This window comes from Chanos chanos, chromosome 10, assembly GCF_902362185.1.
Source record: "Chanos chanos chromosome 10, fChaCha1.1, whole genome shotgun sequence".
Taxonomy (NCBI): Eukaryota; Metazoa; Chordata; class Actinopteri; order Gonorynchiformes; family Chanidae; genus Chanos; species Chanos chanos.
Window position 1 is genome coordinate 23,997,495 of NC_044504.1, and position 26,288 is coordinate 24,023,782.

The 26,288-nt window shown below is 41.5% G+C and overlaps 2 protein-coding genes across 2 annotated transcripts; one reads left to right on the forward strand and one right to left on the reverse strand.

Annotated features, from left to right (window-relative positions):
- Positions 1 to 1,624: 1,624 nt before the first annotated feature.
- ptcd2 (pentatricopeptide repeat domain 2) lies at positions 1,625 to 7,503 on the reverse strand. The gene is made up of 10 exons (XM_030785889.1): positions 7,392 to 7,503; positions 6,946 to 7,038; positions 6,639 to 6,768; positions 5,182 to 5,299; positions 4,571 to 4,649; positions 3,785 to 3,876; positions 3,334 to 3,447; positions 2,984 to 3,058; positions 2,512 to 2,625; positions 1,625 to 2,286 (listed from the first exon to the last, which is right to left on the reverse strand). The coding sequence occupies exons 1-10, from the start codon at positions 7,501 to 7,503 to the stop codon at positions 2,065 to 2,067; spliced, it is 1,149 nt and encodes a 382-aa protein (XP_030641749.1). The 3' UTR covers positions 1,625 to 2,064.
- A 3,270-nt stretch (positions 7,504 to 10,773) lies between these two features.
- On the forward strand, positions 10,774 to 25,598 carry pkn3 (protein kinase N3). The gene is made up of 22 exons (XM_030787506.1): positions 10,774 to 10,794; positions 13,757 to 14,033; positions 14,278 to 14,432; positions 16,179 to 16,308; positions 16,488 to 16,639; positions 17,034 to 17,262; positions 17,576 to 17,758; positions 18,224 to 18,333; positions 20,937 to 21,080; positions 21,579 to 21,654; positions 21,835 to 22,018; positions 22,617 to 22,719; positions 23,054 to 23,124; positions 23,236 to 23,305; positions 23,404 to 23,495; positions 23,675 to 23,851; positions 24,167 to 24,229; positions 24,341 to 24,417; positions 24,513 to 24,655; positions 24,820 to 24,927; positions 25,016 to 25,096; positions 25,398 to 25,598. Exons 1-22 carry the CDS (start codon positions 10,774 to 10,776, stop codon positions 25,596 to 25,598), a joined length of 2,847 nt encoding a protein of 948 aa, XP_030643366.1.
- Positions 25,599 to 26,288: the final 690 nt, after the last annotated feature.

Below are 26,288 nucleotides of genomic sequence, written 5' to 3' on the forward strand. Positions count from 1 at the left end.
GGGGAGATCTAGAATACTAATTCCACCTTAGATACACTCTCATCACGCTTGGGATTTTGATCTGAAACAGCATTAGAACATATTCCATGAAGAGAGATAGAGAATGAGAAACAGAGCTGATTAGATCGTTATCAGAGCAGCTCAAGAGTGAAATCTGCCTCCATGAGAAACAAGAGCACATGTCATCAGGTGCAGAGAGAAGAGGCTCACCCACACTGACTTCATGACTAGTTACATGCCACTGTTCTGACATTTACCTGTACATGGATGATTACTGATATGGTCAATGTAGTTGTTATTATGTGTAGTTCTACCTGAATGTGTTTATGATTGTTGCAGGAACAGACTTAATTTTACACAATAAATTCAGCACAGTCATATTCAGTAGCTCAGAATTTAGTGAAAAGGTCATGGAAATTTAAGATAAAATAGATCAGACAGAATGGTAAATGCTAGTCACTGTATTTTAATTTTTTCAGTTTTTCATTTCCACTATTATATCTATTCCTGTAATACTACACAAAATATTCATTTCTAATTAGTGCATAGTTGGTTATTACAAGGGAGAACATGTCCAGCCCATTACATTACAGATGTTTATCTCCAACTCAGTGAAAATGGAGGATGCAAACATAGAACATCTATCTTTGAAAATCAAGACCGCATCTCTTCCCTTTAGAACTTAAATACAACTGAACAACTGATAAACCCATCTACCAATGTCATTACATTAATCTGTATGCGATGACATGCCAGACTGGGTATTGAAGGTCCTGACGACACAACTCGACCACTCTGTCACTGACCCTATGCTTTCACATGGGCCTTGAGAGTTCGCCTCTCTCTTTCTAAATGTCACCTCCAACCTCACGGACACTACCGACCTCTGAGAGTTTCAGCCTGGTGGACCTCAACTGCATCTGGGCATCTTTTTGGGCACTGCTGACTAGGCGTACTTTGAGCTCCACTTAAAAATTTTCACTTCGCTAAGGCAGCTGGCCAAGTACAGCTTGAGTCCACCCCAGAAGGAAGATTTAGAAATTAGCTCTTGAGTTAAAGATTTCTAAGAATTATGGATCATCAAAGCAGTTCTGTCTTTACATGTCTGAGTGTCTGCTAATCAATATTTAATTAGTCATGAATATAGTGCATCAGCACGGCAGCACTGTATACTGCAGACATGTTCTCAGATTCAGGGCTCTGTTACACTACGCCTGTGACTTCACACATCCTCACCCAACAATGCCAACAATAATAACACAGTATCAAGGAACAGGACTGATAACCAGAGGTCTGTGGGTTCAATACTCAGGCATCTCAGCTCACAGCATCTGAACAAGACACCTTAACCATACGGTGAATCCAGAGGTGTGTAACTTCTGATATAAATGGTAATGATTCTAAGTGGATAAGATAAGATGGATCAGAACATCAACTCCATGAACAAAACGGTCACATTTAATTAGACTGAACTATTTTGTAATGTCAAACCAAAAATTGAACATTTGAAAAAAAAAAACACACAAAATATTACCCTGCATTTGCTGTTGCATAGATTTCATTAGGCTGAGCCTTTATATTGTACATTCACTTTAATTTATTGATGCTATAAATTTTACAATTTTTACATCTCAGCTGTATTACACTTAAATTCATTAACAGCATTGAGGACCTTTTGTTTAGAAAAATGATTCCATCAGTCTAAATGGCCTTTCACATCTCAGATCTTAGGCCATAACAGTAGGGTTTTAGAAGGTCTCTTATTTTGAAACACTGTACTGATGGAAGAGGAGGGATTAGGTCTTAAGAAGGCATAGCATCCAATAGGAGGTAGATAACATGGGTCAGTGGGTGGGAGCAAGCAGACTGTCCAACACTAAGGCGGGTTCAGTTATGGACTGATTTGAGTTCAGGATGTCATCACATGCTCCTTGACAGCAGACCAGTGTATCTGTGTTAGTGTATCTGTATGTGAACGTTCATTTTGGCAACAGTGCAGCATGGCCTGCACTGGTGTGTGCGCGTTTGTCTGGAGAACAGTGCCGGTTGCAGTGGTGTGCGTATTCACTCTGAGAGCAGTGCTGACTGTAGGGGTCTTAGAGTCCTCCTTCTGTTGGTGCTCTCATTCAGAATTCCCAGAGGCCTCCTCTTCCCAGAGGGCGTTTGACAAAGGAGGTCATCCAGGGACTGACTGATCACCTGACCTGCCTGTTGCAGCCGCTTTACGACCTTTTCAACCCGCTCTTCTAATGGTCCACCCACTGCCCGTTCCCTCAAAACCTGGACCTGAGAGGGAGAGAGAGCAAGAGAAAGACGGTTTGAAAAATAGAGATAAAATAAGATTTACAACTGGCATCTAAAGGCATTCATGTGTTATCATTAAAACTATCGATTGCTGAATGTTTACTGCATTGTTTTCAAACTGTTCAGCACTCCACAACACATTAGTAATTTGGCAAAGAGCTTCTGTCTGAATGTGTGTTTGCTGAGAGTTGTTGCTGGGTGCCTTACCACTTCCTGTGAAAACTCAGGTTTTTTCACAAATGTGGGAGTCCTAGAGACCACTGCAGTGGACAGGATGGAGAGAGCTTCCTTCACAGAGTCCCCCCTGGCCAACATTAGCACCTACCAATACACACACACACAGACAACTCACACATGCGTACGCTAGTCTCACACTCATACACACTGGTTTTGGAACAATTCCACAGTCCTCTTACTGGTGCATAAAGAGTGAGTGAGTGAAAGAGTGAGTAGTGAGTAAGTGAGAGAGAGAGAAAAAAGTGAGAGAGAGAGAGATAGTAATTTGAACTCTTCAAATTACTATTGCATACTGTTAAATTTTCTACAATTTTTTGCATTTTATTAACTTGGGTTCTGAATGTCTTTAGCAATTAAAACATATTCACATGCTAATAAAATCTGTATCATTTTCAGATACAGACAGGGAAAAAGAGATCCCGAGAGAGAAAAGGAGACTCACTCGGAGGTTCTGACATAACCTGCTCTCTGTGCTCATGATCTGGGAGTAGATTGTCTGAGCTCTCTCAACATCATTCTGTCACAAACACACAGAGCAAAAACACACAATAAGATTGTCTTCTGTCTTCAGTAGTATTTGTGAAAAGATCATTTTTTTCACACCAATTGTTAAATATTAACATCAAAGCAATCTAAGATTTCTTTAAGCTAAATAAACAGCATAATGATTCTTAACTCATTTTGAATTCTGAATATTCTTATCTAAGATGATTATAAATCTATCAAAACAAAGAATTCAGCCAGAGCTGCTGACTGCGATGCGGTTGGAATATTTTCACGATCTGACCTCACCTGTCGGAGAGCAAGAGCAATAGCAAAGCAGTAAGCATGTCTTGGGATCAGCTGACCTTTGGTCTGGCCCTCCTCCATCAACACCAGGCAGATGTGATATGACTTTGCATTGTTCTGGCAATGAGAAAACAGTTCATTATTGATAACCGATTAGTTATACAGAACTCATTTGCTCTCTAGCATCCATAAATATATGTCTGTATATTCCTTACTGATGTTTAAACCAATACTTGTGGGAAAGACTAGATTTAAAATCTGTCACGTTGTCCCAGTGCATGTAACAAACTGGCAATCCTGACATTTTTCCTCTCAGATGACGTGAGTGATCACAGTCTTGATCTGAACTTCAGTGAACTTAGCAGACAGAACTGGCAAGGAATCATTGCTGACACAGAAGCACAAGGCTTATAGGTTTGCATAGGAGATCCAGAAAAAAAAAAAGAAGGCATACCAGTTTGTAGCAGGTAGCAAATGCCAGAGTGAATGTGTCTTTGTTGAAAGAAACACCTTGGTTTCGCATCTCTGCAATCACCTCCAAAGCTCCTGGAGAACACACACCAGTGCCAAATATATATAAACACACACACACACACACAAGGAAAACAGAGACAAATGCAACTTCAAACAAATCGTACATAGACTCTATAGGAAAAATCTGACTGTCTATGGAGCAGCCTGCAAACAATGCGACCTAATGAGACAAAACTACACATATAAATTAATCATATAAACATGGTGGATAATGAGGAAAAAAATAGTTCAAACTAAACATTTAACAGTGTTACTGAAGTCCATGCACTTTCCTCATTATCACAAACAGCCCTACTCAGTAGGTGATTTGTTATTTTTTAACAGTGGGGATGGCTCTATGGCCAACAGGGGGTGGCCCAATGGTCACTGACACTACCCTACAGAGTATATAGGGGGATGGCAGGTTAACAAGGGGGATGAATTTTGGTCATTTTGCTAACAGGGGGGATGGCATCCCCCCTCATCCCCCTACAAATCGCCTACTGCCCTCACACACTGAAAACTTCCTCATTACCTTTCCTAGATTTTTAAAATCTCTTTCATCTGTAGGTATTTGGGGAGACTTCAGTATGGGTTTGTGTGTATACAGGTATGTTTTGTTTCCAATGACTGAACTTTATTTTGTGCAACTATTTTGGAATTTTAATGTATGCATGCACTAGATAAAGTGGTGTATTAAGCAGGGTGTGTTGGAAAGTTGGCTTACTCTCGTAGCATCCTTTAGTAAATAGCATGTCTATGGCAATGTTGAAAGATGTGGAATCAGAGAAAAACCCTTTCAGCATCTAAATAAAAACAAATAAATACAAACAAGTAAATAAAAAACAATAGCTGTCAAAATATCTTAAAATAATTAAAAACAACAATGGCTGCTGATAACAGACAGGATATCCCAGGATGGTGAAAGGGCACAACATTTGCTGGCTAATAATTACATGGCTTTTTGCTTTGTTTTCTGTGACAGAACCCTCTATCTCCCTCTGTTGGTCAGTAAAATAAATGACAACAAAATAGGCACTTCTTCTCTGACCATCTCAACAAATGTCAAACATGGGCACTCCAATTACTGACTGAATAATACTACATAAATGAAAGTACTTTAAGTTGTAAGCCATGTTTAAAATGTGTGTGTGTTTCTTTTACATCAGGGGATAAATTCACCACTTAACAATCTACCTTTGACTCCAATTTAAGGTTTAAGGTGAGTTTTTAGGGATAGACAAAATTCATTATGAATTTCTATACAAAACTCATAACAAAACAGAGAGAGAAGATATGTATATCTTGTGTGTGTGTGTGTGTGTGTGTGTGTTTTACCCTGTCTTTGAGTGTGGTGGCAGCCATTTCCTCCAGTCCCAGCTCATAACAGAGCCTCATGAACAGAGGGCCGAACTTAAACTCCCCAAATGCCACATTCCTGTTCTCCTCATGATACCTACACAAAACATAAACACACACACACACACAAACACACACAAACACACACGACATAGGTAAATGATAAACACAGAGAACTTTACTCAGGGATACAAAGGATTCTGAAAGCAGGTACTACCACACAGATGATATTCACGAGTTCATTAAGCACATAACAGACCATCATTCTTGATTTTATGAATGAAAGTGCTGGGTAGTTCCAGTCACTCTTTATTTTGACAAGCAGAGGCTCAAGGAAGAGAGCTCCATCACTTTAGAAAACACAGAAGATAGTTGGGACCTGTTTGGCTGGAGTTTCATTGGCTGAAACTTTTCCGCCTGCTCTTGTTTCGAGAGTGACAGCCGCCAAGTTAATGTTGGCACAGAAGTCTCAATGAAAAACATTGCCAGCTTGCATCAACTGCAGTTGATGATGCATAAACCTCTTATCACAGCCAGAACTACATGTATGCGAGATGATAAAGGCAGTGGGCTACTGAGCAGTGAAAAACATAAACCCTCAGATGATTTATGCCTAACCTTCCTCTCAACAACAGAGTACATGTGTGACACATGTCAACAGACAGCAGCTAAGCACCAGTTTACAGGTGTTTCGTTTCAGTTTAAGAATAAATAGGGAATTCTTACAGCGCTTTACAACTCAAGCTACTAAGGGTGCCCCTGTCATAATAAACCAAGATGGGTTACTACTATGCAGAGGACAACACACATATCTGTAGTGTCCCTGTGTTTCAAAACAGGCCAAAGCAGGTTGGCAAAGCATGTTACTGTCTAAATGGCCTCTTGGGTGGGTCTAGGATCTTCTCCTAAAACCTCTGCATATTGTTATTAAATGCCCCTTCTTGCATTTTGACAATACTTAGCATGGTTGATGACTATCTTCCTTTCTCCCAAATTTGGAATATCCAAGTCTTTCTACTCTTGTATTTGTCCAGCATTGCAAGACCACTATAGAAGGGCGGGGACTACCACATGTGTTCTCCAATATGGAGAAGTGGTATATGCACATAAACACAAAATGATCCTGAACGATCATACTGTCAGAAACTATTTCTCTCCTGGTGGAAGTGGGCCCTTTTAATGATGGCATTGTCCCCTCCGAACTGAACAAGTTGTCACTGAATAGTCTGCTGAGCACAGAAAAAAAATGCACAGGATATTAACACAGATCAACCAGCACTGCCTAAAGAAAGGCAACAGACTACTCATTTACACCTACCTTTACATTTCTTCTCCTCAGCAGCTATGGTAAACATCTCATAATCAGTTTGAATTTATTCAGAAAACACTGCAAATATCCACTCACAGAGGAAACAATGTCAGAAATTATGCTGTACCTGTAAATAGCGCTTCTTGCTGTCACTATGTCCTCAGAAGACTCACATAAATGAAGAATCAACTTCAGCTCATCTTTCAGTATTAGTTCATTCTTCTCCATCTTTTGTTTCAAGACATCAAAATAATGATCTAAAAGAAAAAGAGTAGGAGAATACATAGTAGTGTTAGCTTACTACCCCGATAATTTAAAGAATAAGGTATACAAGCTGTTCAACGATATGGGGATACTGTGAGAACGGAAAGAAAACCAGTGTGGCGCGTGTGACAGGTTCAAAAGACACAAACGATACCTTAACATCGACCTACCTTTTGATCCGGATACCTGATGAGCAACAGCGAGTTTCCTCTGCTGAAAGTCTTGGAGCTTCACAACGTCTTCTGACAGCAAATGCCTTTTCGCTGGAAACAGAAACGCGATGATATTAAGGAACACACAGTTTGAATTAACACAATAAACGACACGAGCGACTCTCAATAAGCTAGATAGAATCTTGATCGGAAACAGTAACATATCTGCAGTTCTGAACCCATGGAGAAAGGTATTCCTGTATAGGGTTTACAATCTTTAATTAAGAATGCCAAAGTTTACAAAACATTTCAGCTGGGAAAACTTATAACGTCTCTGACATTGGCCTTGATACTGCCACTTAAACGTACACAGAACAAGCAACTCCAGACTCATTAACTAAAACAGAGAGCCGGCATAAACATTATTGACAAGTTTACACTGGCTGGTCAGTCAGAAATCATACCTCCAATTCTACACTGTAAGCAACTTGATTGTAAAGCATTGCGGAAAATTGCAGCTCTATTAACATCATGCGGCAGATTTCGAGCACAGTTGATCAGTCCACGGAGCGCCATGATGTCCGCTGACCGTACCACAAAGTGTTATTACGCAGACTTCTTCAGACATAATGTGTCACCTGAAAACATCCTTTTGACTTACAGTACAAACAACTTATGTATAACTTTTTGAAAATAACTATATGGTCGAATTTGGATGTATCTGGCGAATTTTAGAAACGTAATAAAACCTCGGAATGCTGTCATTCCTGCACCCCAACCCCCCACTTCTCTGAAATAATGGTCGTGCTCAAGGCCCTGACGTCATCGCGATTTTTGCCTTTCTTGGGACAATTTACTAGCGCCCTCTCATGGACGACCCCTGCAACCCGAATTTTGCCGTTTTAAACCGAACTGGTTGTTTTGAGAAGTAATCTGACAGAAATTACTCGTTTCACTATGCATTAAATCTAATTACTGTGATTATTATTGTTATTTGTGTACATGCATTACTGTTTATTACTATTCTGATGGACTAAATACATAAAGCATTTTTCTCGTTTCTGTTTGCATGTAATATTCATATTAAAGGGTATGCGAATGGCTATACACCTGAGTGTGTTTTGTCACTCTGCAAGTAATTATCTGAAAAGTCTATGCTTGAATTAGCAAGTGATCATTTAAAGAAGTACTGGCTGGTTCATTCAATACAGATGTGCAGTCTGTGTCACTAACAATTGCAGACAGATGAATCTTATGTCCTGAGCAATAGGTACAAATATCCAGTGCCATAATAACATTAGTAATTCTCAAAATTCATAAATTGATAATAAGTCCAAGATTTTGTTTTTATGTTGCACATTTGCAGTTTTATTACCATCAATGACTTCTCTCTTCTGACTGTATGACATTATATACATATATATCACATCTATGTTATCTGTTCATTGTCTTCCAGACCAGTCTTTTGTCTCCTACTGGATTCACCCATCAACAGTTGATAGAAGGCTGCTGGGGTGAACACATTCTCATCTCTAGGAATAGATTTTGTAATGCAGCTGTTCCCATTAATTAAATGTGTGAGCAAATAATGTCTTTTCATGTGTTTGTAGTAGAAATGTTTTAGTAAGAATTCTTTAAGTCTTCCTTGCATAGCAAACTTGCAAGACAATTGCAGGATAATTATTAGTTAAGTGTAGTTTGTGGAGGTATTTTTAATTTTGTGAGGTACATAAATTAGGAATGAGTTGTATGTGCCGAAATCTCTCTGTAATAATTTGAGGATTCAGTTAGATTCAGGATCCTTTAGATTTATTTAACTCCAAATTCCTTTGTGGGGTAAGTCTGAAGAGGAGTCCTGCAGATTTTCTAGAGGGAATCCAGGATAAAAGTCAGGATTCCTACAGGAATTCTACAGGATTCCTAAATACCTTCAGAACTTCATGCAGGATAAAGATCATGCAGAATTTTCCTTTGGGAAAAAAAAATCCTGTAAGAAGATCGTAATCCTCCCAAAGTTCCCGCAGGAAAACGATTATAAAATCCTGTGGGACTTCCTACGGGAATCCAGCATAAAGTTCCCACAAGATTATTAAAGGACTTGTGGCTGGTGGCTACTTTTCTTTATCTTATCTGTTTATGAGTGCATCCTGAATGGCTAAAAGAGGACACGAAAATGTGGGTAGACTTGTGTTTTCAGTCAGTTATAACATTTGATATTAAAAATTTGTTTTCTATATATTTATTAGCTGTCTTGCATAATCACATATATCATGGCCAGTTCAGGGCCAAAAAGTACAACAAGTTGAGGACATGTTTACCTTCCTACAATGGACACAGTAGAAAGACAGACAGACAGACACACACACACACACACAGCTATATGAGAGGTATTATGATGCAATGTCTTGCAACATTTAATGCACACTTTGTCTAACCCTAACCCTATCCTCTGAAAACAGCCCTGGTAAATGTGATTATGAAAGATGGCTCCTAAACATTCAGATAACAAATACTTGATTTGGAATGTTATTAGTGAGTGAAAATTCTACACTCATGCTCTCAAGCCACTCAGAATTCACCCATAGTTGGGTAAGATTCAGAAAAACCACTAGAGGGGAGCAGATCACCATCAGGTCTCTGTGATTTGACTGAAGTTCAGTTTTCTGTGAAAATTTCTACTATTTTTCAACTTGACGACATGTACAGTTTGTATCTTTGCTTGGAATGTGCAGATGCACTGAAAAGTCTCAAATATTAACAGCAACTGTCTTGTACATTATTTTCTCTAAACTCTGAACTGTCTAACTTTGGAAGTATACGAAAAGTCTACGAAAGATAGCATCTTCAGACTGATAAAAACACTGACATTCACACACACCCACACCTACATACACACATATATATATACATTACTAACCTAACCGTTTCTCGCCTAAACAGCATCAAAATGAACAAAAACCAGCAATCACACACACACACACACACACACACACTATAAGCAACAATAAGCAATAATCCAACCCGTTTATCCTGTTTTACCAAGTACCAGTACAGAACCAGCAAAGTGCAGCTTTTTGACCAGTATGAGGTCTATGAAAATGAAATGAGAACTCGAGATCTTTTCAATGTCTTTTTCCAACAGAAATAACATAAATCATCCCGTTTTACTTAAGGGTATCACAACAAATTACATTCCTAGAAATAGATAGATAAAAAAAGATGATAACGGCGATGAAACTATTACTACTACTGCTGGTACTACTAACAACAACAGCAATAATAATAATAATCATAATCATCATCATCATCATCATCATCATCAACATCATCATTATAATAATTATAATAATAATGTTAAATCATTATCATCATCATCGTCATCATCACATTGATCTTTTGTTGTTGTCGTTGTCGTTGCTGTCGATGTTACCATAAATATCCGCATCTCAACACACCTTGTGGTTTTAGGGAATGTCGCGATTGAGCTATGATTGACAGGGCTACTACCCAATGACCTTGGAGAGGAGGCGTGTAAGTAAATTCAAACCCTCAGGAAAAGGATGCGGACCAAATAAAAACTTCCCTGAAAAGTACCGGTAGCTGAAAACAAGTGGCCATCTGTCAAATCTCTTCCTAACTGCTTATTTCTTCAACAGCGGACACTTTCGAAACCACACTGGCTTAAAACATCTGACGAATTAAAAGGATCAACAATTTGATAAAGACATTAATATGTTTTGACGCGTGTGTTTTTTTTTTTTTTTTTTTTACTTTGGTTTATTCCAAGTTGGCTAGTCGTTTAGCTTTCATCCTCCTCGCGCTGTGCAGATAACCTCTTTCAGGGACATGGCGGGTGTAACTCTTCAGGTAAGCTGTGAAAACCTATAACATTAAAGGCAACATGAGACCGTAAATTCAGGTGTGTTTTTAGAAGAAAAACATTACCCAAGGCTGGAATGATGTCAGAAGTAGCTTAATCGGATATCGTAGTTAAATAAATCCTACTTTGGAGAGTTTGAAAGTCCACAGTTTTCTAGTTAAATGATGTAAATGAATGGTTATTCCCTTTGAACGGAGAGGCAGGCCATTTAGACTTGAACACTTGAGTCTTCATTAAGGCAGTTATCAAACCATCAAACGCGCCTTCGGAACCTTCTTTAGAGACTAATGTTGCTCATATGCTTTAATGTTTCTCTTTGATTATTTTGTTAAAATTTACACAGCTCAGCTGAGAGGAGCGCAGAGATTTTCCTGCTGAACTGGTTTGACAGGATAGCATTTCATGTCTTTAGAGACATACGTGTTAGGCAAGTAAAAGTAGTCTCAGCTCACAGTTCCTCCTATACAGACGGGTTTGGAATTATATTCCTTTAGTACACCACACCTGTTAAGCAGCTTAATGATTTGTCAAATACCATTACAGCTGCTCAGATTAATTTCAGGCGTCCTTCCTTAGCTCGTTTTAGGACGATTTAACATGTTATACTTACTTAAAGAGGAACTGTACAGTAAAATCTTCAAATGAGAGGAATCATAGTCACAAAGTCAATACTTTAGAGCATTTGTAGGCCATCGCTTGAAATATCTGGCCATTTTGGCTTGGACATTTGTCTATTATGGGTGTGGATACATGGTCCTAAGCCTGAGTTCTATACAGGGGTGTGTAATACTGGCAGAAATCTATGAAAATGATGTATGTCTGGGTGTCTCTGTCTGACCTGTCTGCATTTTTCCAGCTCCATTCTATTTATGCCCAAACTCCCTCTATTGTAGCTCTCTGTTCTTTTTTTCTTGCTCTTGAGCGTTGGTCCGCAACTTGTAATGGCCATCAAGGGGTCTCTTTGTTATTTTCTTAATTTAAGTGTCTCCGTTCTGTCTTTTACACAGAGTGCAATCTTTGCGGGAACACTGATTGCTTGTTCATATTGTCAGTGTTTTTAGTTTAAGGATTAGATTTTACTATTGTTTTCCACTCCAAGTGTTCTGCTGTATCACTTTTACTCAGCCATTATCACTATTAGTTGCAGAGGATTCTTACTGAGGTTCAGGGGTTAAAAACCTTGTTTGAAGGAGAGGTTCCCATATTTTAGTCTTTTCTAGCATTTTTTCCCCACTGCTTTCTAACGTAAATCAACTCTGTTCATAGATGTTTTGATGTATCTTCTTGGTTGTGTTGAGTTTCAAGATTGTAACAACCCATGTAAACAAACTGAGCCTATCAAGGCAAAAAGCTGGGGTATTCATCTATAGAGCTATTTTAGGGTAAGAACACGACAGTGAAGAGATGGAAAAATGAATCAGTCTTTCCTCTAAGCTTTACTGGTACTTTGCCCCCAAGCTTTTGCCTCCAATCTTCATGTTTGAAATGTTTTTAGAGTTGTTTGCCAGCTCAGCTCGTAACAGTTTCCCTTACATCTGTAGTAATGCAGTGTCCATGCTGTTCCATGCGACGTCACTCCGTGTATTATGCTTTGGCTTCAGCTCTTTTGTGAAGGGTGTGACCACAGAAAAATCAAGCCTAGTTTCTCCTGTGTTTTTCCACTGGATTTTCTTACTATAGTCGGGTGTGAGAACATTTGCCTGGCCAGTCCCTTGGGATGAAAGTGTAAAGCTGTTTTTGGGCTGTTCCTAAATTAAATTTAATGATGTTAACCCAGCTGAGCAGTGATTATCAGACCTTTGATTGTTTTTTTTTTTTTTTAAAGATGACTTTTAATGATTTCAAGTTTCATGTTTATTTAGAGCCCAATATCACTGTTTACAGTCTCAAAGGGCTTTACATGCCCACAACACAAAAAACAGGCCGGCACCCCCTGACTTAATCCTCATGGCGGGCAAGAAAAAACTCCCCAAAAACCCAGGTGTAACAGGAATAACAGGGGAAAAAATGGGAGAAATCTTGAGAAGGAGCACAGAGAGAGGAGACCCCTTTTTGGCCAGACAGGTGTGCAGTAGTTGCTGACCCAGCGGGCAATTACAGTTTCAAGTAAATACAATCAGATCAGAAACAAAAGGGATGGCGATGCTGACAGGGGGATGAAAGATGAGAACACCAGGATGGATTGGTCCGGAGGGCAGGGGGTGTCACGATCACTGGTATCTCAGGAGTAACATCAGGAGGCTAGAGAGAGAGAGAGAGAGAGAGAGAGAGAGACATTGGTAGATATGTTCATTGCCACATAATGGTCAATAGACAATGTACATCGTGTGTCGAGTGCAGGCAGGGACTCCGGCAAGACTAGCTATTACAGCATAGCTAAAAGGAAGAGCTAGAAGGTTTCTGAGCCTTCTGATTTCTGAAACCTTTGAAGATTTTAGCTGACAGTTTATTTGACAGTGAACCAGATTGATGAGTATTACTATATTACTCAGTTTCATGTTTTGGTGGACATCTTCTTTAACTCAACATGTAACCTCTTCTGAGCTGCTTACATGTGAGAATAAGACTATTTAGTGATTTCTGTCCATGTATCTATTTCTTTTTCAGTGGTAGAATTAGGTCAAAACCTTTTTTATTTTGAGTGTGGATGTACTCTTTAACAGCCTTAGCCCTGCAGTCTGAAAACTACATCTAGAGTATTTGTTTACAAATATATAAGAACAGAGTTTTGTTTATCTCTGGGATTAAACCTGAGTGAATCTGAAGACATAAATGCCTCCACTCACAAATGTAAGAAATGATGTGTGTGTGTGTGTGTGTGTGTGTGTGTGTGTGTGTGTGTGTGTGTGTGTGATTTTGCTCATGGCCTTGTTTGTAGCAGAAGGTTCAGTTTTGTGTGTGTATGAGTGAACTTTTCCTGTAATTCAGCCCATCTTTTTGACTCTGTAGAACGGTTGTCTGCAGGGACTGGCTGAAGGGGATCTCCTTGACCCAGCATTCCAGCAGCATCTGGAGGGCGCTCGGGCACTGCTGAGGCAGGAGATCCAGAGGGAGCTGAAGATCAAAGAGGCAGCTGAGAGACTCAGAAAAGCTGTCACGAATCGAAAGATCGCCGCTGATGTGGACGGACAACTCCGAGCTTCCACTCGGAAACTGGAACAGCTTCACTTGGACCTTCAGGAACTGAATGCTCGTACCATGGTGACGGAGAAAGACAGCCGCACAGGTTGAACCCAGTCTGAGAGAGAGAGAGAGAGAGGGAGAATGAATGAACAACTGAATTTGTTTGTGGAAATTTGCATCCCTTTGGTAGAGTCAAACTAGTGTTTCCATGTAAAAAAAAAAAAAGAAAGAAAGAAAAATTGACAACCACTGTGAAATATCTGGCGTGCTTAATGTGTTTGGTTCATTTTTAAAGCTTCTCCTTCTAAACTCACTAGTTTTTAACTGGCTTTGCTGTGTGTCTTCAGAAGATGACACCTCCCCAGATCCCTGTCGATGGGAGGAGACTCGGTCGCCTCTGGCCAATCACATATGCACCCTAAAGAAACAGCTTACCATGGAAATGAAAGTGAAGCAGGGGGCGGAGAATATCATTCAGACATACACCAATAGTGCTGTCAAGGTGAGGGATCCCCACCCAGCAGCGTACACCCACTCTTGGATTTAATCTCGTAAATGTGTGTGTGTGTGTGTGTGTGTCCCATACAGTTATCTCTCTCTGATATGATGAATGACACTGAAGCATTATTATAATTGGCCTTCTGCACTTACAGTGCTTGGGTCCCTGCCAGAGAAGAACCTGATCTGCAGTCACAGCTGAGACACACACACACACACACACACATATCTGCTCTTCTCACACAGAGCTTTTAGACTGATGTGAGAGCTGTGGTTTAACTAGGCAGGATGGTGAATTCTTTACCTGCTCAGCAAAGACATGGGGGTAGGCAAACAAACAAAGAGAGAGAGAGAGTGGGGATTGCGCGGGATGAAACAAAGAGAGAATGTGAGTGTGTGTGTGTGTGTGAGAGAGTGTGTGTGTGTGTGTGTGTGTGTGTAGGGGGGGGGGTCGTTGGGAGAGAGAGAAAGAGACGGGGAGAGAATTTTTTATCAGGATGCGTTTTCTGTGGTGCTGGCTGTTGCTTCGGAACACTGTGTCCCAACTGCCATTGATTTATACAGCTACCACATAGACACACATGCACACTCTTCAGGTTTGGGTGAGGGAGGGAGCTGGTACTGATCCGGTTTCTGTCCTGTCCTGGGCCCAACAACTGCAGCAGGTCACATGACTCTGTGCAGACCAATGATAAGGCAGCATGAGGGTTTGGGCCGGACGAGTTTGTCAGAACAACAGCAGTAACACTGGCACAGAAGGAGAGAGAACGTTAACCTCTGTGTAAATACAGACAGAAAGAGAGCATGCTAACCACTCACTGAGAGAAAGACACAGTCAGAGAGAGAGAGAGAGAGATACAGTGACAGATAGAGGACAGTTGAACAGTAAAAGGGAGAGAGAGATGAGTGATGGTGACAGGGCTGAGAGGTGAGTTGAGTGAGGGGTTCTAGAGCAGGTGAGGGTCACAGCATAAGAAAACAAGATCCGTTGTGGGTTGTTTATGTCAGTGAAGGACTGGACTGCATGAATGACTCTGAGGAGGACTGGAAGAAGGACACAACCGACATCAGCAGCAGGAGAAGGAGAAAGAGGAGGAATGAGAGTGATAGAATGAAGAGTAAAAGATCGTAAATGATGACTGATGAGCTGTTTGACTACCTGGAGAGGGCCAGAGAGCTATGGGCGGTACTTTCTCTCTCTCTCTCTCTTTCTCTCTCTCTCTCTCTCTCACATACACATGCTCTCTCAGTCGCTCTCTCTCTCTCTTTCTCGCTCTCTCTCTTTTTCTTTTTCTCATTTGCAAGAGTAAAAACCATACTCTACATTGCCAGAGGGTGCTTGATACAAGTGTAAACACCTTTATGTCTGAATCTAGAATTTTCTGACCTTTTTGTGGATGTTTTGGTTTGTTTTGGTTTGTATTTGTTTTTGTTTTTGTTTTGAAAATTCATGTCTAAGGCTTGTTTAAGCAGAGGAAATGCTGTGTGTACATTTGTTAAAGGTTGTATGTTATAATATAATAATGTAATGATAATATAATAACTGATTTGTCTTTGAATGGGATTATATAATAATCTGGACTGAACAGAATCATTTTGAAAGGACAGTTATATCACTGAATGTGAGAAGTGATTTATTTTCCAAAAGTACATCATTAGACTCTATTTTCCTTTCTTACATTCTCCATCTGACATTCTCTCTCTCTGCCTCTCTCCCTCTCTCTGTCTTTATGTCTTTATGTCTCTTTAGGACAGAAAGATGTTGTCCACTGCCCAGCAGATGTTGCAGGACAGTCGCACTAAGATTGAGCTTCTGCGTATGCAGATTGTGAAAGTGACTAATGCCAGAGAGGGAGAGCGAGAGTCCGCGGAGCCAGATGGTAAGTGCATGCAAACATAGAGCTGTCTTCCCCACTCACTGACATAATGAATCCAGTCTCTGTGTGGCTATGTGAGTGAGAATAACACAACTGTGGCTCTGGCAGGTTGAGATCAGTCTGTTGTATCTGTGTCTGTGTGTGTGTGTGTCTGTGTGTGTCTGTGTCTGTGTGTCTGGCAGGTCGATCCTCTGAGGTGATCTCTCCTCTGGAGTTGCGTGTGGAGGAGTTGAGACATCATTTACGTATAGAGGCAGCAGTGGCAGAGGGTGCCAAAAATGTAGTGAAGCAACTGGGAGGAAGGAAGGTTCAGGACCGGCGTGCACACGCCGAGGTGGGCAGTACACGTGCACACACACACACACACACCATACAGCAGTTCACACAAGACTGTAACAGATGCTCCTCTTTTCTGCACCTTTAAAGCGTGAAATGTCCTGTCAAACTGCCCCAAGAGTGTTCATTTTTATTAGCCACAATGGCAGCACCATGTATGTTTAAGAAAGTGTTACATATTTTTTTCAGTTAAACTTAGACAGTTAAAGCTGTTTAAGTTTATTAATCAACAAGTGTATTGGTCTGAGTCATTGAGAATAACACAGCATTCTGGGCAGTAGTGTGGGTATAATGCTCTGTGTGTACCAAGTATGTTTTCTTGTCTTTAAGTGTATCTTCTTTATTCCAGTTTTTTAACTTTGTGTGTGTGTGTGCGTGTGTGTTGTTTACAGGCTCAGTCCAGACTCCAGGAGTCATCTCAGAAGTTGGACCTGCTGCGTTTGTCTCTGGCTCAGAGACTGGAGGAGCTCCCTCCTGATCACCCAAAGCGAGCTGTCATCCGAGAGGAGCTCACTCTGGGAACCATACCAACACTTGGGCCACCCAGAGACCGTCTGCATTCTTCATCGTCATCATCGTCTTCGTCATTACCGTCCTTCTTCAAACCAGCTCGCCTCACTGGTAATCCCACAGAACATTCATCTCCTTTCAAAATCTCCTTTTCGAATCGCCACTTACAGGAAACAGTGGATCAGAAATACTCTATAATGTTGATGTTGTAATGCTGTACGATCATCGATAGATATTCTGACTATTTTACATTCCAGGCTCGCAAACATCATTTCAAAAAGATTTTAGATGACCGTTTGTTTTGCCACATAAATAAATATAGGAATATGTGTTGTATTGTGCATGCAGGAATTAGTGAAAAATAATTTGAACAGATCATTAGTGAATCAGCAACCTGAGTCCTTGATTATCCTTGCTGTGTCAGGACGATTAGAGGTTCGGCTGATGGGTTGCCAGGATTTGTTGGACTCGGTACCGGGTCGGTACAGAACGAGTTCCTTGTTGTCCTCACCGGGTAGCCCATCTGAGACAAAATCCCTGAGGATTAGGACGGGTCTGTCCACACGTAGTGGCAGTGCGAAAAGTATCAGGAGTGATGAACTCTCCAGTGAGTATCCCCTGTTTTTCAGTTGTGTGTGTGTGTGTGTGTTTGTCCAGTTCTGATCAGTTTCAGTATTAGTGTCAGACAGTAGACATTGTCACAAGGCAGCTCTGCATGATACTGAGCTTGAGACTTGTAGTTTCTTTGTCTGACAGTACTGATTAAAAGCAGTCTAGAGGGGTTTACACGAATCAGGACATCTCAGTCCACAGGATGACTTGAGCCAGAGATCAAGGCTATCTTGGTGGACACTAGCTAGGGGACATTTCTATTGGACAGTCTTCGCTTTTGACTTATGCCATCCAGCACGCTGAGAAATCCTGCCTCGTGGAACACTCCCCTGATGTTTGAGTGTGTGTCAGTTGAGAGTATTTGACAAGTTGTCTCTGCAAGTTTGTTCAGCAGAATGTTTGTTTTTGTCTGTGTATGTGTGTGTGTGTTTGTGTGTGTGTGTGTGTGTGATTTGTTCAGCGGAGATCAGTGCTGTGTTGAAAGTGGATAATCGTCTGGTGGGTCGAACTCATTGGAGACCGCTCAGTAAAGAGACCTGGGACCAGAGCTTCAGCATCGAATTAGAGCGGGTCAGAACCAGAGCCAAATACTGCACCACACCATCAGTACACAAACATCACCATCAATAACTGATATTACCGATTCAGACTTCAGTTTTCACGTATACTTGCATTAAATGTTGTTGCATTATGGATTAAATGTCAGTATTTTTCAGGGCTGTTGCCAGGAGCTGCAGCTCTGTTTATATTTGGCAAATGAATAGGAATGCTTTAAAGAGTTGGGTTTGAAAATAATCCATAAGAAATATGGATCTTTCTGTAGACAGTTAATTGTGTCTCACACAGTTTGACCATTTTCTTTAACGTTCAACACTTGCTGGCCTCTCTTGATTATGGTAAAAATAGATTTACAGGATAAATCCACACCTTGTTGAGTATGTAGTATATTCACACAGCGGTGTATAAAAGTAAAGGTAATGTTTTATCTATCTCATCTAAGCTCCATTTTTTCAGTTTGTGCACTAACCTCAGAATATTTGTCTAAGGCAGCAGCAACGGGTGTAGAGCTCAGCAGGCATAATGTTGTTATTTTCTCCGTCAGTGATCCAGCTTCAATCCTGAAGGTCTGCGCTATGGCACGTTTCAGATGCAGTCACATGTAAACATCTCTGATTCACATTATGCCCACCAGACCAGAGTCGGTTGTGTGAATGCTGGGGCGAACTGCTGAATGCGCAGTTCTTCGGGTCCCCAGATGTGGAGAGATGTAATATGTGGTATAGAGTGTCGCCTGGTCTTGGTGAAGTGCTCACTTATGAGACTAACTGCACTCATGAGTGGAGTCCCTGTTTACTCATTAAAAGGCTTTCTCACTCAGGAGCAATCTGTAAACACTCCGTTATGTAATCCTGCCGTTAATCCCAGATTGGTGTGCTGATCTGGCCTGTGGGTTTAGAAACTAACACATGGCCTTAGTCTGGTCCAAGGCTACATATTTCTCTCTCTGCCCGTTTTCAAGAGTTGATCACAGCAAATCACAAAGAATCTGCGGCTCCCAGAACATCTCTGCAGTCAGAGCAGAGTCTCATTATGTGGGTTCTGGTATATGTGGGTGTGTGAGAGTGATCAGTCAGAGCAGAGTCTCATTATCTGGGATCTGGTATATGTGGGTGTGTGAGAGTGATCAGTCAGAGCAGAGTCTCATTATGTGGGTTCTGGTATATGTGGGTGTGTGAGAGTGATCAGTCAGAGCAGAGTCTCATTATCTGGGATCTGGTATATGTGGGTGTGTGAGAGTGATCAGTCAGAGCAGAGTCTCATTATGTGGGTTCTGGTATATGTGTGTGTGAGAGTGATCAGTCAGAGCAGAGTCTCATTATCTGGGTTCTGGTATATGTGGGTGTGTGAGAGTGATCAGTCAGAGCAGAGTCTCATTATCTGGGATCTGGTATATGTGGGTGTGTGAGAGTGATCAGTCAGAGCAGAGTCTCATTATGTGGGTTCTGGTATATGTGGGTGTGTGAGAGTGATCAGTCAGAGCAGAGTCTCATTATCTGGGATCTGGTATATGTGGGTGTGTGAGAGTGATCAGTCAGAGCAGAGTCTCATTATCTGGGTTCTGGTATATGTGGGTGTGTGAGAGTGATCAGTCAGAGCAGAGTCTCATTATCTGGGTTCTGGTATATGTGGGTGTGTGAGAGTGATCAGTCAGAGCAGAGTCTCATTATCTGGGATCTGGTATATGTGGGTGTGTGAGAGTGATCAGTCAGAGCAGAGTCTCATTATGTGGGTTCTGGTATATGTGGGTGTGTCAGAGTGATCAGTCAGAGCAGAGTCTCATTATCTGGGTTCTGGTATATGTGGGTGTGTGAGAGTGATCAGTCAGAGCAGAGTCTCATTATGTGGGTTCTGGTATATGTGGGTGTGTCAGAGTGATCAGTCAGAGCAGAGTCTCATTATGTGGGTTCTGGTATATGTGGGTGTGTGAGAGTGATCAGTCAGAGCAGAGTCTCATTATGTGGGTTCTGGTATATGTGGGTGTGTGAGAGTGATCAGTCAGAGCAGAGTCTCATTATCTGGGTTCTGGTATATGTGGGTGTGTGAGAGTGATCAGTCAGAGCAGAGTCTCATTATCTGGGATCTGGTATATGTGGGTGTGTGAGAGTGATCAGTCAGAGCAGAGTCTCATTATGTGGGTTCTGGTATATGTGGGTGTGTGAGAGTGATCAGTCAGAGCAGAGTCTCATTATCTAGGTTCTGGTATATGTGGGTGTGTGAGAGTGATCAGTCAGAGCAGAGTCTCATTATGTGGGTTCTGGTATATGTGGGTGTGTGAGAGTGATCAGTCAGAGCAGAGTCTCATTATGTGGGTTCTGGTATATGTGGGTGTGTGAGAGTGATCAGTCAGAGCAGAGTCTCATTATCTGGGATCTGGTATATGTGGGTGTGTGAGAGTGATCAGTCAGAGCAGAGTCTCATTATCTGGGTTCTGGTATATGTGGGTGTGTGAGAGTGATGGATGCCAAGCATTAGCATCTTTAGTAAAGGGTTCTTTTTCTTTGTTTGTTTTAAATGTATTTGCAAACGGAATGTGTTTGTTTATATATATTTTTTCCCCCTATGAAATAACATTGCTGTATTGTTTCATGACCTTTGACTTCTGACCCCTGTAGGCACGGGAACTGGAGATTGGTGTGTACTGGCGGGATTGGAGGGCTTTGTGTGGTGTGAAGTTTCTGCGTTTGGAGGATTTCCTAGACAACCAACGACACGGACTGTGCCTTTACCTGGAACCACAGGGAATGCTATTCACTGAGGTATACACACACACACACACACACACACACACACACGTATACTCTTACCACTCCCTCTTATGATTCAGCCAGTCAGAGGACACTATAACCCCATGCCCTTACAAATGGACCAGTAGGGCAGGATACACCACTTTTTGACTGTGCTTCCTAATTAATCAACCAGGAAATGCTCTTCACTTCACAAATAAACAAACTCTAATGTGTACTTACAAATTAAGCAGATGTTCAGATGTACAAGCACAAACACTCACACACAGTCTAACCGTGGCCTCTTATTAAGGGAACAAATCAAATCTGTTTTCTGGGATGAGAAGAAAGCCTTTCAGTATACACGCTGTCGCTGTGCCCCTTCCCTCACAGTCAAATCAGAGTGTACTTCTGCAGCTGTTTTCGTTGACTCGACTTGGCCCTTTTTAATCAGTTATGGTTTTGGTTACAGTAGTACATGTGAATAATTATAGTGATTATATTTACATATCTGATATTATTAATTTGTAGGTGAAATTCATCAACCCTGTAATTGAGAGACTCCCTAAGCTCCAACGGCAGAAACGAATTTTCCCCAAAGAGAAAGGTAAGCTTTATTCTCACACGACACATCTCAGTGCAGATGACATCAAACATTTGAAAACAGATTGATCTCTCTTGAAGAAACTCTGGCATCTAATTTCATCACTTTGAAAGCGGGTGTCTTAGCTTGAAACACACACTGGGTTTTGAAGGCTTGTTTTGATACTGCTCCGTCTGTCACCAGGGAAGAACTTCTTGAGGGCGGCACAGATGAACATGAACTTTGCCACGTGGGGACGATTTATGATGAGCGTCCTTCCCCCCTGCAACAGCAATGTCACTGCTATGAGCCCCCCCTTGGCAACCGCAGATGTTACTTCACCTCCCTCAGCTGAGAAAAAACCCATATCTACACCTCCTCCCTCAGGGTGAGAGCCACAATACCGCAGGGTTTGATTAAATGGGTTGGTTTGGCTGTCTCTCCCTAGTCCTGCTGCCACTGCCAGCTCTGGCTCCACCAATGACAATGCCTATTCTGGTATATGTCGTACTGTTGATCCTGTTACTATTTTCTCTGCTTGTTCTCATGACTCATCCTGCTGGTGGTCGTTGTCACTAGTACTCCCTGTCACTGCACGAGTAATTTTAGAACTTTCAGACTTGACAGCAAAATTCAGTCAAATCACCAGTATACTATAGTAATGAATACAAGGTGTGGGTAATACTCTTATCGCATCTAAAAGCTTTGCTTGATCAAGAAGTCAATTCATTTTCACTTCATTATTGAGACAGTGGAGATTTGCTTGGGAAGCTGTGTTTACAACAGATGTTTTGAGGCTACTAACCAGTGGTGTAAATCTGGGCTCTACTTACCTTCCACGTCATACTGATGTTCAGCTGTAATATGACAGATTGAATGAAGTTATCGAGAGAATGTATTAAAATAATCAGTCAGAATTTGGAGATAATGATTCCCTCTGGATGCCTGTCTTGGCATGACTTGTGTGTGTGTGTGTGTGTTTGTAGAGATTCAGCGGTGGTCAAACTAAACTTCAGTGAAGAACGTCCACCCAAACCTCCACGTCTCCTGGTTACCAAGACGCCCACATCAGAGACGGCCAGTTCCATGGTAAAAAATCTCTCCAAGGCTCTATGGGGAAAGAACTTAAGGGCCTGTTTTAATTTTAGTACAGTACTTGGTGGTTTGAGGTATCTTCTCTGTTCTTTGATGCGTCACTGTGTAACTCTTTACTAAGCCAAACAATGACTCTGCATTTAGAGTTTCCCAAATTAGTCTTATCAGCCTGGCCTACTAGAGTGGCATGGTTGACACATGTCATGTACCTAGAAAAATGTTTAATAGCTTTTGTCTGTATCCTTTTTGCACTTTCTCTGTGTGTCTCTGTCATTGTCTCTCTCTGTCTGTCTCTCTCTTTCACCTTTGTTCCTGTCATTCTCTCTAGAATTCCAGAGCACATTCCACTGATGACAATCAAGTATCTAAGGGCACAAGAGTGCATCAGCCTTCTCTTAAGTATGTGTCTGCCTTTGTTTTAGGGACAACAGCTGTATGCATCATTTAAAAAAAAACTCAACCTAAGTACCATCACAGATTTCATATATCCATCTCTCTCTCTCTCTCCAGGAGGAAAGAGGGCATTCAGATGGAAGATTTCAGTTGTATCTCAGTGCTGGGCAGAGGGCACTTTGGAAAGGTTTGATATTCTCCTTTTTTTCATGCACAAAGACAAAACCAAAGATGTCATTTGTTTGTGAGCTGACAGTCCTTCCCTCCCGTGCTGTCCTAACCCAGGTGCTGCTGGCGGAGTATAAGAGGACAGGGAAACTGTATGCCATTAAAGCTCTGAAGAAGGGCGATGTGGTGACGCGGGATGAGGTGGACAGGTGAGAGCCGACCCTTTGGTTTTGGTTATTTATTCATTTCTTTAGTTTTATTCAGGGGAACAGTCACATCGTAACCATAAACTGACATACTGTAGTTGTCAGCTAAGCACGCTCAGCGCATGCTTTATTTTGTTTGTTTGTTTATTTTAGTGTTTGTTTGTTTGTTTGTGCATTGGCAGTCTAATGTGTGAGAAGCGGATCTTTGAAACGATAAACGCTTCCCATCATCCCTTCCTGGTGAATCTCCACGGATGTTTCCAAACAGCAGATCATGTGTGTTTTGTGATGGAATATTCTCCTGGAGGGGATCTAATGACACACATACACAGCAGCATTTTTACAGATCGACAGACACGGTACGGCATTTACACGCAACTTGCATGGCTGTCTTACTATGTACCACGCACGGAGGGCAACATACATACAGTTACACACACACACACAAATACACAATCACGCACATGCACGCATGAGGCCTGCTACACACGTATACACAGACGTTCACACCATAGAATTCACTCCTCCTCCACAGACGTTCACACCATAGAACTCAGAGCACTGCTGTCCTTGTGAAGCTACTTTCTCCACTTCTGTTTGTGTGAATGACGTGACTGTTGGACCACATGTAAAAATCTGTCTGACTGAGCTCTACCTGTCTGTGTCTGTTGCAGGTTCTATTCTGCCTGTGTGCTCCTTGGACTGGAGTTTCTGCACCTCAATAAGATAGTTTACCGGTAAACACACACTCCTCTCCTGTCTATATGTCTGTGGATGAGACTGTACTGAGATAGTGTTTTTTCCCCTCATCTCATGGCATGACTTTTTTCCCCCCTCTGGCTTAAAAGGGATTTGAAGCTTGACAATCTCTTGATGGATGCGGATGGCTATGTGCGTATAGCAGATTTCGGTCTTTGTAAAGAAGGTAAGACCGCGCTGATCGCTTGTGAACTTTATCTGTCTCTTCGCTTATCTGTGTGTTTGTTGGGTTGCTGAGCAGCATACCTCTCTCTTGTGCAGGTATGGGCCATGGTGACCGAACATCCACGTTTTGTGGAACACCTGAATTTCTGGCCCCTGAGGTCTTGACTGAAAGCACGTACACCCGTGCTGTGGACTGGTGGGGACTGGGAGTCCTCATCTACGAGATGCTGGTCGGAGAGGTTCGTTACGTACACACACACCAGGCACACACACACACCTCGGATACTGACCCCTTTCATATTACTGACTGCTCAGTACAGTATGTGTTTTAGTTTTGGGACAGATTATGTGATACTGTAGCTGGTTTGATCATGTCTGGATTTCCTCTCTTGTTCTCTCTTAGTCTCCATTCCCAGGTGATGATGAAGAAGAGGTGTTTGATAGCATAGTGAATGAAGAAGTAAGGTACCCCAGGTTCCTCTCCCCAGAGTCTGTCTCCATAATACAGAAGGTACCAGCACTGATCTCTCCTACTCTCTCTGTTTTTCTCTTTCTCTCTCAGTTCATTATTGTTAAATGGTATCATGTTTTTTCCCCAGTTATTGCAGAAGGATCCTGGGAAGAGGCTGGGAGCAGGAGAGCTGGATGCCATTGAAGTGAAAAGACACAGATTCTTCCAGGTGAGCTTTCTTTCTTTTTTTCTTTCTCTCTTTCTCTCTTTCTTTCTTTCTTTCTTTCTTTCTTTCTTTCTTTCTTCCCATTACTTTCCCTGATATGTGACTTTCATACGTTTAACAGAAAAATCAAAACCCCTTTTAGCTTATGAAAGCAACATGTTTTCCTTTTTACTCTCATTCTTTATGAGGAACTTACTCTGGAGATGACTCTAGTGAGGTTTCATCATATTCTTTCTCTGCATGAAAGCCCAGGTGTTTCCCATAATCCTTTTGTTCTGACCATGCTGTACTGTGGGTCCTATAGGGTGTTGACTGGGATGCACTGTTAGCCAAGCGTGTCAAGCCTCCATTCCTGCCGACCATCAAAACTCCTGGAGATGTCAGTAACTTTGATGAGGAGTTCACGCGGCTCAAACCCATACTGACACCTCCACAAACCCCCTGCCCCATCACAACAGAGCAGCAACAGATTTTTGCCGATTTTGACTTCTCTTGTCTAGACTGACAGCCTTCGAGCAAACCTGACACACACACATGCACAATCACTGTGTCACCCAGACTGAGGAATGGGGTGTGTATGTCTTTCTCTTGGTAACTTTATCTGTTTGTTACTCTAGCTGTGTTTTAGGGAGAAACTAACTGCCAGGGATCATGTGTTGGCTGTGATTGGCCAACCTTAACTCCTCCTCTCAAGCCCTGACTTTTCAGTCGTTACAGTTGGACAGAAAGGAAGCCATTGACTGATGACACTTCCAGCTGTGGGACTGGTTAGGAGTCCGATCATCACTGTTAGAAGGTCTCACCCCACCCTGCCAGTGCTTGAGCTGTGATTGGCTGATTGTGTATGCTCAAAGTGTGTCTGAACCCTAAATCTCTATGCCTTGTTGTGCTCTACTTCTGGTGACCGACAGCACTTAACATTTGTGTTCTAGCCTAATTGAACTACATCCAGTTCAGCTAATGAGTTGTACTGAACAAACCAAGAGCTTATGGAGAGCATGTTGAATTAGATGTACGGACAATAGAACACAACTGTACTCTATTTTTGGTTCCTGGACAGTAAGTGCAAAACACTACACTGAATTTTTTTTTTAACTGTTTTTCTTGTTCTCTCTTGTTTTTGTCATAATGGCATTCTCTGTTTGTATTTTGTTTTTCTAAAGAGCCATGTATGACAGGTATATTTTTCTAGCCA